At 39.2% G+C, this 13,517-nt stretch overlaps 1 protein-coding gene across 1 annotated transcript in view; it reads left to right on the plus strand.

Annotated features, from left to right (window-relative positions):
- Positions 1-3,726: 3,726 nt before the first annotated feature.
- LOC139467573 (uncharacterized) overlaps positions 3,727-13,517 on the plus strand; it is a 50,331-nt gene continuing 40,540 nt past the window's right edge. The window contains exons 1-3 of the mRNA XM_071249110.1: positions 3,727-3,846; positions 6,811-6,838; positions 12,844-13,364. Of these exons, the coding sequence (XP_071105211.1) occupies positions 3,727-3,846; positions 6,811-6,838; positions 12,844-13,364 (669 nt within the window). The remainder of the gene's footprint in view (positions 3,847-6,810; positions 6,839-12,843; positions 13,365-13,517) is intronic.

A 13,517-nucleotide genomic window follows, 5' to 3' on the forward strand; every position in this document is an offset into this window, starting at 1 on the left:
CAATGAACATTCAACAAATTATAATGAATCAATATAATAAGTCTACGAACTCACGAATGTCCAGTATTTGCCACAGTTGAATTGATTGAATGAGGCACGTGTCCGTTCTTGAATCCAAGAAACAGCGTTGGAAGCAGGGAGATAAGTATTCCGTTCGCGCTGGTCAAGTAGATAAGTAGCAAGTCAGGTCGTAAAAGGCCTCAAAATCGCCTTCTTTTCACGCGTCTTTACCTATACGTCTACACAACCAGCCTTCTAGGGGCTTCTCAAACCGTGTATGGGGGCACGGGTGGCCCAGTCGTCTAAGGCGCCGCAATTCGCTGTGCAGAGTTGCGTCCCTTGGGCACGCCAGAAATCTATGATTGTGGGCTCGAACCCCGGTTCTCCCCGATTATGTTTCTAGGTTTGTCATGATCAGCACCATAGTGGTTTCAGCAAAGTGGTAAACGTCTAAGACCTGCATCACTTCGGGCTTTCCACCCACATTAAGCTGACACGCCGTGATATAACTGTTAAACTGGAATAATCACTCACTCAAACCGTGTAGGCAAACCCACTGTCGATAAGTGTAAACAAGGTCGTCGTCGCATGGCAGGAGTACTGCAGTGTGATGTCAGGCAATAAACACATGCTTTTGAATGCAATTCCAGTCTGAAACTAACATCTGGTCCTAGGTCTGGTAGCTATTTTACTTTATTTTATTTTATGGGGGGGGGTGGGGGGGGGGGGGGGGGGGGGGCTTCTTCAAGAAGTATTTTAAGTCACAGCCAAATATTAGTCCATGTGTGCTAGCGTTGCCGGCTAGTTCTGGTCCTGTCGTAGGTGTCCCTATATCTCATCCCGATCATGTTCTTGGGGGAGAGATCTTGAGACACAGCCGCCCAGAAACAGATCCAGACCGATGTACCGATGTCGTCCCGGTAGCGTACTCCTTTCAAATTGTCATCAACAATGATGAGTTATGTTCTCCCATGAGTTGGTATGCCACTGTGTGTGTGTGTGTGTGTGTGTGTGTGTGTGTGTGTGTGTGTGTGTGTGTGTGTGTGTGTGTGTGTGTGTGTGTGTGTGTGTGTGTGTGTGTGTGTGCGTGTGTGTGTGCGTGTGTGTCTGTGGCTGCTTGTACTAGTTCGGACAAATGGTAGTGCTAGCCTACTGAGATACCATGCTGCTGTTTAACATGAATACCCCACTCAGACAACAGTATACTGAATCCGAACCGTAGAGACCCTTAAAGCTGAGCGCCAGGCAGGATAACAACAAGAACCATCGTTTAACGTATTTTCGTATGACGCGGCCGGGGATCGAACCAGAGACCTTCCTTTCTCCGGGCAAACGCTCTACCACCAGACCACAGAGGCGGTCGAAAACATTAAAGATGCACTGAAAAAGATTACATAGCATTCCGACAAGTCAATAACTGTTGTTGGTAATAAGAATTTGGACGATTATGATATTTTTTAATGAATTGTTTCCGTTGGACATGGACATTGGAAAAGACATTGGAAAAGACAATTATATTCCTCTCCTACAGAAAAATTGAAGAAATAACATATTCTTTCATGAATTAATATGTTGTTCTACCTCTTTTTTTTCAGTAGGTAAAAAGACTAATAAGCTGTGCGAAGTTTAAGTAAGATGACAAATATATTTGCGTCATTAAACCAAAGTTGTATTGTAACACTATTAAATACACCCCCTGATGACGACATTTGGGCACAATATTTGCTCTACTATATTAATAACGACTCTTTACTATATGTTAATTGGTTATTTCTTACACGGCTTAAACCCCAAGAATCCGCAACATTTTTGACAAATAACAACCATGGTGAATGACAAGCATCATCACGATGTTTCTCATATAAAACTATGTCCATGAACTGAAAGCTTATTGACATTTGTGGCAATATCAGGTTACACCATAAGCCTAGCATACCTTTCTTGACGATGATAAGAACCGATGTGCGACCTGTTTCGCCATACAACATATAAGTGGCTGTACTCTTACGCAATTTAAGACATCACATTAGGAATAATTTAGGAACATTTTCAATGATAGAAAAATCAGTGAAACCCAAGACTTCGCACTGGTATTAGAGAATCGGGACAACCATGCTATCGAAAGCAACAAAAACACCTTTAAATTTCGAACCTTGAATAACAAGTCATACATTGCCTTTAGTCCTTGTTATTTTAGAGATAATGTAGCTTAATTAACTTGTTATTTATATGAAATACTATACCTAAGTACTAATTGTTACTGACTGTTATTAAGTATCTAAATCGTCTTCAAAAATTGTAAATACAAATTTTCTCTCATGTAAAGTACCTGCGGAAGTGCCAAAATAACAACATTAGTTTTCCACATATTGATCTTACATTTCCATGAAGTACATATGCAGGCAATGTTGTAAATTATCAGGGGTCTCTGCAAAGATATCTATACCACCACAATTATTATACTGTAGAAATGTTTCTATATTGTTGAGAAAAAGATCAGACAGCAGAAGTGAAGTTTCTCCTTGACGAACACCACTGTCACAAATAAAAAGCCAGACATTTGACCGTTTAAACAAATACATGACTTAATATCATTATGCATATTTTTTATTGGAGTAATTAGTTTTCCTGAGACACCATAGGATATCAATTTAATCCATTGTCCATACATCAACACATTAAAATTTAAAAAATTAAACTCGACAAAGACCCACAATATTTTGGGCATTTCAAAATTTTAGTGATGTTTTTTAGAATAAAAAAAGTTGTTAATAGTACGAGTAGAGTATCCCTTCCGGAATCCTGTTTGCGCTTCCGACAAAATAGTTCTGACTTCAGCATACCGTGTTAAACATAGATTGATAACACCTATCCACACCGCGTAGACATTGGTTATCAGCAAGTCGTGACATACATGTAGCGTACGCGTTATTTGCTGTTAAACAGAAGTGTTTTGTGAGCATCTGATAGCAACACAATCACTGTGTGTTGTTCACAATCAAAAACCACGTGCGTGAGTATCATGATCCCAAGAAACACGCAAACATCCACATTGTGCGCCTTGTATGAACATGCATTAGGACACATTACAAACGAGACAGAGTACTGCTCCAACATCAACGAACAACAAAAGCATGTTCGGTTTGAAGGGCATGTCGCTAACAATTGCATGCTGGGAAAGAGAGAGGATGTGTTTTCATTACGCTCTCATCAAGAGATGTGGAAACTTTGTCAAATTGGATATAACATGTGCAAAGCAATATTTCTGACATTTATTGCCGTGGATGCCTATATAATGTGGAGATATGGATTGATTGAGATCACCTCCTAATCTCTCATTCTGACAGGCATGTTTGATTTTCGGGTGTAAATGTGTTGTGTTACCTTTCACATGGTGAGGTGAGGTGAAATGGGGTTCAACGTTGCGTCTGGGATTATTGCACTGATATAGCGACGTGCATTCAGGTGTGTGTGTGTGCAGGTGTGTGTGTGTGCAGGTGTGTGTGTGTGTGGGGGGGGGGGGGGGGGGGGGGGGCTGCTTGTACTAGTCCGGACTGATGTCGATTCATAGTGCTGGCCCATATGCCGCAGTTTATCATGAATACCCCACTCAGACACAGACACTATGTATCGTGACATAGACGGAAGTCACAGAACAGGTGATCCTGCCAAATATTCGTAGGGGAAAGGGAAACACCCTCTTTTCTAGTCATGTTCCTATCCTACATGAAGAAACGTGAGATGGTGCAGATTGTGTCCAAGTCGAAGGGGGACGGGGGCGCCCTTTACGACGAGCCAAAATCTCTGCCGAAACTCGTACATTCCAAGGGACTTGCTGAAACACGGGTAAGTAACTGTGTTCTATTTGTCAATAACTGGACGACGCGGTTTCCCCCGTCACGAAGCGTTCTCAGTTTAATCGAGAAATAGTGAGTGAGTGAGTTGGGTTTAACGCCGCATTTAACAGTATTCCAGTCATATCACGGCGTGTCAGCTTAATGTGGGAGGAAAGCTCGAAGTGATGCAGTAATCGAGAAATAAATGTTCTAAAATTGAAGCTGAAGTTCCGATTGTCTCAAATGATGATTATTGAAGCGCTGTGAGCACGTGTTTAGCTTCACCGATATCCATCTGTAATTTCACTATCACTACCACGTGCTTCTGTTTACACGAACATTGATCGAACAGGTACTAACTGTTGATTGGCTGACATTTCTCATTTGCATATTTATTATCCAATGCGGTCAGAGGAGCTTGACTCCCTCATCGATCAATGTCATGTGACAGTTCGCGTGCAGGCTACAGGCACAGTCGACGAGTGGTAAACTTTCCACTGGCCATTGAAGACATACAGTCATCTCTGTGTATTTTGTCAACTAGCTTGACTTTGTTTTGAATACTAAACTTTTATAATATTGACTTTGTGATATCATTTGTAAAATTCTGGGATATCACGTGAGATACCTGATTGTGGGACCCGTGAAGACCCGGGGTAGAATAGGTCTTGATCTTAGAATCGTAAAAGGCGACTATGCTTGTCATAAGAGGCGACAAACGGGATCGGGTGGTCAGGCTCGCTGACTTGGTTGATGTGTATCATCGTATCCCAATTGCGTGGGTCGATGCTCATGATGTCAACCACTGGATTTTCTGGTACAGACTCGATTATTAACAGACTACTGTTATATAGCTGGAATATTGCTGAGTGCGGCGTTAAACAACAAGTAAAGTAAAAAAAAATGATTGTGGTGTGGGTTCTTCAAACTTTCTTTATACACGTCGCTATTTATAGATCATTTGATTTAACGTTGCTGAATGTGACAATTTATACCGTGAACATTTAACTTAATTTGAACGCACGTTATTTTATTTTATATTTTATTATCTATTTATTTATTGGTTTATTGGTTTCTTTCTTGTGTTTATTCCAAATAAGCATTTGTTTTAGGGGTTTTTTAACGTCTTGCTTTTGGGGAAATTATCTTTGATCATACGGTTATAGTGTTGTCCTGACATTATGTATTTTGATCAGAAGATTATGTTTCTATTGACAGGACTGTCTAACCTGACAGATGATAAACTCATCTATTTCACTAATCTACTGTACATAATTATTTTGCTTATTCATCTGGAATACCTCATTATACTATCCAATATCATGGTTTTCTTTCTTTCTTTTTAACTTTTCTACTCTATTGGCCCCAATCATACTCTCGTCATTCTCATGCTTGACACGCTTATTGTTTTTTCTGTTTCTTTTTTTTCTTTAAATATCAACACACTGTGGTATCAACCAAGACAAAGACTAACTACAACAAATAATCAGATATCATATCAAATTGTATATTTTATATAAGGTGGTGAGGTGAAATGGGGTTTAACGTCGCGTCCAAGATTATTGCACTTATATAGCGACGTACATGTACGCGTGTGTTTGTGTGGCTGATGCCGATTTATAGTGCTAGCACACTGAGATAACATGCCGCAGTTTAACACGGATACCCCACTCAGACACAGTATACTGACTCCGAGCCGACCAGTCCTTGTTTTAGCCCCTTAATGCCGAGCGCCAGACAGGGTAACAAGTACCATCTTTTAACGTCTTTTGGTATGACGCGACCAGGGATCGAACCCCTGACTTTCCGCTCTCCGGGCGGACGCTCTACCACTAGACCACGGAGGCGGTCATATTTTATATAAATGGTTATGACATTAAAACCATGTTGTATGAAAACTCAGTCATCTGAAGCAAATATCATGATCACACGAATAAAATCTGTTCATGCATGTTTCACCCTAGCAAAACGCTTTGAAAGCCTTTAAAGCATGTCGGACACTTTTGTACGTTTATGCATATTTGATGGTAATACATAATACAAATATTCTTGTATCGGAGAGGTCTTCAAATAGGCATTGCGCCTGTTTACCAATCCATTTTTGAAGAAAGGAAAATATTGTTAAAACCACATATATGTGCAAACTGTCAATCCCGACCTGAAAGTCGAGGAGATGTCTTCATGAATATGTTTTGAAAGATGCATTATTCAATTACACAATAAATATATTTTTATTGAACTTTATATGAAGCACATTACTCTTTTCCCCGTTAGTAAATATTGTTCAATAAATCTAGATACATTTTCGCATCAATTCACGTCCATATTCAAGTTTCAATTTATGTCCCAATTTATGCAATTATCAATTTTAATTTAGATTTACGTCTAAATTTACAAACATTTGTGTAAATATATTGTGTAAATTCACAAATAAGTAAATTTTGTAAAGGAGAAGTTTTCTTTCAGTGAGCCCGGGAAGGGATGGGTGTGGATTAAAACTTAAAGCAATATTGAATTACACTAAGACTGGCAGTCATGAAGAGACCTGCTTGTTAAATGATTGTCAGGCGTGTCGTATATGAGACGTGGATTATAACCAAACTGATGATATTAAGTAAAGTATAATTCATAAAGATTCTACTTTCAATATGCCAGTAAACATTTCCTAATTATCATCAGACGTAATTTGAACTCAAATGTTAACAGTCTCAGCTACCAATCAGAACGTATTCTTACCCGGACGTCATCAGCTGACAATACCCGCCCTACCGGTGTGCCGGACAGTCAGACGAGGCGCGTATGTCGACTATGCAGTGATGGCACTTCAACATACAGCGCTGTTTTTCTTCATATTGGTATGTAGTAAATATTATATTTGTATTTGTTAAGATAAACTATGTAACACTTTACAGCGTTTTACCTTCTTATGATCAAATATAATTGTTATTACAACATTTTTCTTGTATTTTTTCAGTTTTACGAAGTGTTTCCAAGTGAAACAGGTAGGTACAATATGACTTGTACTATCTTGAAATTGACATCATGTACATTTCATTCGTTCTTGTTTTAAGAAAATATTTACGTTTGAGCGCGTACCATGCCTAAACAAATTGACAAGGGTTAAATTTGGTCGGGAAAACCGTTCCTTTTTATTTCGTGCTTCAAACACTCCACATCCTCGTTGCATGTACGTTTAATATTAAATTGTTTTATGTTTTATATTTCTATGTGATGATGACTCATAACGTCATAACGTCATCATCGTGACAGAACATAGTGATCCGATAAATACATTTAAGAGTTGGGACAAGGTAAAATTAACATCCATTTTTACGACACGGCAATCATTGTAACTAATGTTATATTTGGGATAACACTTTCTAAGTAAAGTACATATTCTCGTACTTTTTTGGGTTGAGTCCCATCCGGGATTCGAACCCACACTGCCAGAATGAGGCACCTATTCGCCAGCACACAAAGTCAGCGAAGTGCTGGCGATTAGGTGCCTCACCCAAATATAACATTTGTTACATTTGACCACTTTCTAAATGGCATTGTGTGTTCATGACCATCATTTTCGTAAGTAAACGCGACAAAACCCCTTTCATAATCACAGGAATTCTCAACTAAAAGCAGAGTTCACCGTACGACTCCGACTATATCGTGAGCACGTGTTTATGAATCACTATCAAATAGTGATGATAACCAGATGTACGCGAAAATATGAACCATCCGTAACAAAGGTCAGAAACACATGCAAAGGCAAGTCAATTGTTCACAAAGTCAAGTACAAATAGGAAATTGCGTCGGACTTCATAAAGACATTTTGAATGAATGTTGTAACATGGCGCAGTCAACAATATTCCAGCTATGTGACAGCAGCCTGCAAATACCCGAGTCTCGGTCAGTGAAACCAGTGAATAATGACGTGAGGCAACGATCCTCGTAGATCGGAGCAGATCAGTACGATAACACATGCCAGTCATGTGGCTAAAAAAGAATTATTCATTATTTTAACGATTATGGCAGAATGCATTTACCCATTAGAATACACATAAACTGGAATTCAAACACTTTCAGTTTAATGACACGAAAATACATATTTATATATATCTGCACATTCAATCATTTAACCGTCGATAGACGGAGTGAGTGAGTGAGTATGGTTTTACGTCGCTTTTAGCAATATTCAAGCAATATCACGGCGGGGACACCAGAAATGGGCTTCCCAACTTCCATGTCGGGGATCGAACCCCGGTCTTCGGCGTGACGAGCAAACGCTTTAACCACTAGGCTACCCGACCGCCCCTTTAACAGTCGAGAAATCCAGTAAAACGCTTCACTGTCTTTAAGGCAGTGATAAGTACACTTTTTTTCTTTTTTTCACTTTTTATTTATTTGTATCTGATATGATTTAGTCCCTATTAAGCGGCACTGTTGTTCCAGGGTCGTACTATATTTTTCACCCGTGAAAGCCCGGGTTAGAATTGGTCTTCAGCAACCAATACTTGTCGTAACAGGCGACAAACGGGATCGGGTGGTCAGACTCGCTGACTTGGTTTGCTTGAGTCGATGCTCATGATATCAATCAGATTTCTGGTCCAGAGTCGATTATTTACAGACTGCCGTCATATAGCTGGAATATTGCAGAGTGCGATGTTAAACAACAAACAAACAAACTATATTTTTTCTTTCAAAACTCTCTTATACACACTTTCTAGACTTTCCCCACACACCCTACACCACTACTTCGACTCAATACTACCAAGGGGGCGGTCGGGTAGCCTAGTGGATAAAGCGTTCGCTCGTCACGCCGAAGACCCGGGTTCGATTCCCGACATGGGTACAATGTGTGAAGCCCATTTCTGGTGTCCCCCGCCGTGATATTGCTGGAATATTGCTAAAAGCGACGTAAAACCAAACTCACGCACTCACTCACTTAATACTACCAAGGGAAACGCATAGTGTTTATACAACCATGTACCTTGACATGTGTCATGTTTACATTGAATATACGTTAAGGAAACTAATACGACAGGAGTATTTACCAAACATACAGTTGTATCTTAGATATGTAGTTCCAATCAGGTTTAAACTTAGGTGTTTTCATTAAACATGCATGTCTACTGTAAACATTTACACACACTAAAGCAACAGTCGCTTAGATACAGAATGTATATATTCAGATTTGCGGTATCAATATGTCTGTAAACAATGAATCTTGATACCCTGTGTATGTCCCAGCTTGTGAATAATTGATATGAGCATGAATCATTAATAACACACGTGCATCTAATTCGCCGGAAAGTTGCGTGTGTTGCGTTGAATAGTGGTATGAGTTTGGGTGTACTCATACTGTTGTATGTCGGTCGCCATAGCGATATGTTTCATACGAGTATATCGCTGATATAGGTCACAGACAAGATACCTAGTTTCATATCAAACAGCAGCAGAAGATTTTTTGGTCGTATTAATTATTACTATTTTGTCCTCCACTCCAAAAGGAATCTGTTTCGGTGGATAATCTGCACTGGTTATTTTATTGCGTTGATAATTTATATTTGTATAAAAAAAATTGGCTCAAGAAAATAATATCGGTTGTCGAAATATAATTGAAATAAAACTACATATATTTTGTCTCAAAATGGTATCTGTCAAAGTAACGCTTACCTAGATATTTATTAGCCCATGCTGAAAGTAGCATCAATTTATTACCAATGAGACTGCAGAGCGCATTTACTCCGAATATAGTGTGAACTTCCGGTATAATTGAATGGCATCATTCGTTACCACTCGCATGTTTCCGTAACCTACAACAAGGTCTACATTCGGTTTGTCCCGGAATTGGACGAGTTGGTCACGAATAAAAAAGACATATGCTCTATTTGACTTGTCCGTGTTCGCACTTAATACTACTGTATACAGCAACTAAATAGTTAAGTTAGTAGGGTAAAACATAAATGTTTTATATAGAAACATTCCTGAACTACTTGTCAACTTTAACTTATATAAATAGACCTATATCTATTTTATATCACTTACATTCAGTGAAATATATCAACGATCTCGACGTGAATACAAATTTATTTTCCTCATAAGTTTAATTGAATTCTTATTGTGAAATATAGGATCGGCGGATCCGCAAATCAAGTCTTTCACAAAGTATCAGCGTCGAACATAGGCTTTTGACCACGACACTATTAGTTTTCGTGAAATATGTTACAGTCTCAGCGTCAAGAGAAAATGGCTCCTCATAATTTTAATGTTATTCCTAACTTAATATTCTTGTCATTTTGGGGTAATGTTCAGGTTACAATACGCACGGGTCACTTCGAACAGAAGCGGTGGTCGTAACTAAGGATACAAATATCTTAACAAGAATAAGCGTACAAACAGTATCTCACCATCATGTTGTACTGCCACCATCAACACCAAAGATGACCTTGTCACTAAACTTGGTTCCATCCACAATCCTCCGAAATCCTGCTCAATGCCAATGTCGTTGTTGATCATTTCCTGTCCGAAATGAGGTCAAGGATAACGCCACACCTGTGTCACAGATTTTCAGAAAAGTTGAAAGAAATGATTTCATGTTATTTGATTGAAAGATTCTAATGAAACCATCCAATCTTGGCCAAGTTTATGGATATGAAAAACAGAAAAAATCTCTTTAGAAATTCTCGTCATGCAAATCTGTAGGTGTACATAATAAAAACGGAAACATCTCTCTCTGTTAAAAACTTACATAAAATATAGCTTCGCAACCATCGCTTCATGTGTTCTTGACACGATTCCCATGCTGGGAAACGATGGTGGCCAGGTTAAGCTTCCATTACGTGCGGACATAGCGATAGGAAGCCGTTACAATATATAGGATCGGCGTATCCGTAAACAACGAAATATTGTAGACGTTTATTTTAGTTTTGTTTCAATACCGACTTTAATGTTGTGTTTTGCTTTTTAAAATATGTTTTTATATTTCTATCAATTTAATGTTCAGTGCTTTGTAATTTATATTTTTATTTCCATCATGTTTTTTTATTAAAAAGAACCCGTAAGCCAAGTAACTGAAGAGTGAGTGAGTTGGGTTTATCGCCGCTTTTAACATTATTCCAGTTATATCATGGCGTGTCAGCTTATCCCGAAGTGATACAGGCCTCAGACGTTTACCACTTCGGTGAATCCGACGAGCACGGGTATGGGGCTGACAAGCCTAGAAACGTAATCGGGGTGATCCGGGATTCGAACCCACAATCATAGATTTCTGGCGTGCCCAAGGGACGCAACTCTGCACAGCGAATCGCGGCGCTTTAAACAACTGGGCCACCCGTGCCCCCAGTAATTGAAGATAAATATAAGTTAGTGAAACTGAACCGCCTCCTCTTTTTATTCGTACTGTATGATGAAGGGAGGACAGGTTGGAGCTAATATAAAGCTTTCTTAACACAGATAAGCAGTAATCATTAACAAGTGTACTCTTTATTCTCCCGTTGAGGTTCTTTTTACATGTATTTGTATGTTAACAAATAATATTCATCTCAACACCTCAATAATTGCATGCATGCATGCAAACACATCACAAACACACATGCAAACACTGAATTAAGGATTCTTCCCCATACAGCATTTCGTTGAACCTTTCCGTGTAGCGAGGTATTAGTACTTTGGGACAGCGTGAATAATTGACGTGTCAGGCTACAGGAGTAAACATTAGGATTAGGGAGATAACTCTCATGAAGAAGCGTGGTTCATGGTTTAAAAAATACACACAACGTTGTGGATTGTCATATCTGCTTGTCATTATAATATAATTAAATTTTCGTTGTGTTCATCGAAAATCCTGCATTCTGATTAGCTGAATTGGTCACGTGTTATTGCATTCATTTCCCAATTAATGTAAAAAAATAAGCCACTCCCACCGAGGCGCACTACTTTTATTACTGCGGAATGTCAGGGAATCCCAATATTACAGTCGAGGGAATTCCCTTTCTGCTCACGTGTATCGTCATGCACATGCCATTTAGCGTCTTTCATGCCTATTCATTGTCCAAACTACCCTTTGAAACCGAAGGCTGAGGATGAATGAAACAACAAACGTGCAGGCTCGCTCGCCCGTTTGCATACAGTTTGCACATCGGTTTTACAACAATGTACTTTGAAGATATTATTTATGAAAAAAATATTAATACAATTTCTCACCGTAGACATATCAATGTCAACAGTATCATGTAGACCACTATGATTGTGTCAACTTAATACCTATTGTGTCTGGAAAACAATAACAAATGTTTCAGGAAGTCAATTTTGTGAAAATTCCATATTGTCACAATGTACGATTCTAGTGTATCCCACCCCTTAAAGCGTCTTAAAGCCATTTATTAAGAATTTCTTTTATGAACGTTATTGCCAATTTATGACTACCCAACAAAGAAAGACTTGCGCCTCTCCGTCCAGACGAGATGGTAATGCGGTTAAGCTATTCACATGTATGAATATGAATAGGAATACATAAAAATAAATAGGTCACATTACATCAACATTTCAGATTTCGCCGATATCATGACAGTGATAATCATAACTAGCTCTCAGTTATCTAACGTTTACTAATGATGTTTATATGCAATAAACACATAATATGTGATGCAAACATCGTTTAGTCATTTGGTCAATTGTTATGATGCCTTATATTATATATGATCAGATATGTTTGACATATTTAACACTATTTTATTAATTAGCATTCACGTACATATTTTCAATAAGTCAACCAAGAAAACCTGATGTAACCAAGTAAATATTATAAATTAGCTCGGTGTGACGAACGAACGCTCTAGCCACTAGGTTCCCTTACTGCCACATTTTGAAAACATGTTTACTATAGCATCGAGTACATTAGCTTAAACAGGCATGCGAGAGCGTATACCCTTTACATACCTCAAACGTCAGATGTTCTCCATAAGCACAACAGCGGATTGAACACTATCCATATACTTTCTTGTTATTCCAGCCGAGAAGTTGGGCTGTTTTAAGGAAAACAAAAGAGACCGCCACTTCAAACTAAGCCCGGGACACTATGACCCCCAATCCCTTACCCCTGAGAAATGTTCGAGTGTGTGCGGAGCATACATGGCCCCCTACGCTGGGATGACTGACGGACGGTTCTGCTTCTGTGGGTCCACTAAACCAGAACCGAGCTACAAGGCACCGGACGGGGATTGTACCAGCACCTGCTCAGGTGACGGCAAGAAGAAATGCGGGAGCCCTGATCACATTTCAGTGTATCACACCTTTCAGCCTATCAAAAAGGTTGAGCTGAAAGTCACTGGGAAATCCATTGTAGCAACGGGTGACCCGGTGACATTTGGTGTTAACGCTGAGGCAGGGTACAACATCTTCTACCAGATGAACTACGGAGATGGCACGGAAGGCATGGACAGAAACGCTACAGGGATGTTCACCAAAACGTACCACATTCCTGGCAAACATGTTGCCAAGGTCACAGCGTCAGATGATAGTGGTTCTGTGAAGGTTAGATGTGCATGTATAAAGTCAAGAATTGTAAGAAAAGTTCCTTATTGGTTTAAATAAATAGCATGGTCTAGAGAAAACAGGATCTCGGAATGTAACGTAGGTTACTGCAATCGTACTTCACCATTCTCAATTTGATAGATTCTTTCTTTT

This window comes from Haliotis cracherodii, unplaced genomic scaffold, assembly GCF_022045235.1.
Source record: "Haliotis cracherodii isolate W230 unplaced genomic scaffold, xgHalCrac1.p SCAF_2, whole genome shotgun sequence".
NCBI classification, from domain to species: domain Eukaryota; kingdom Metazoa; phylum Mollusca; class Gastropoda; order Lepetellida; family Haliotidae; genus Haliotis; species Haliotis cracherodii.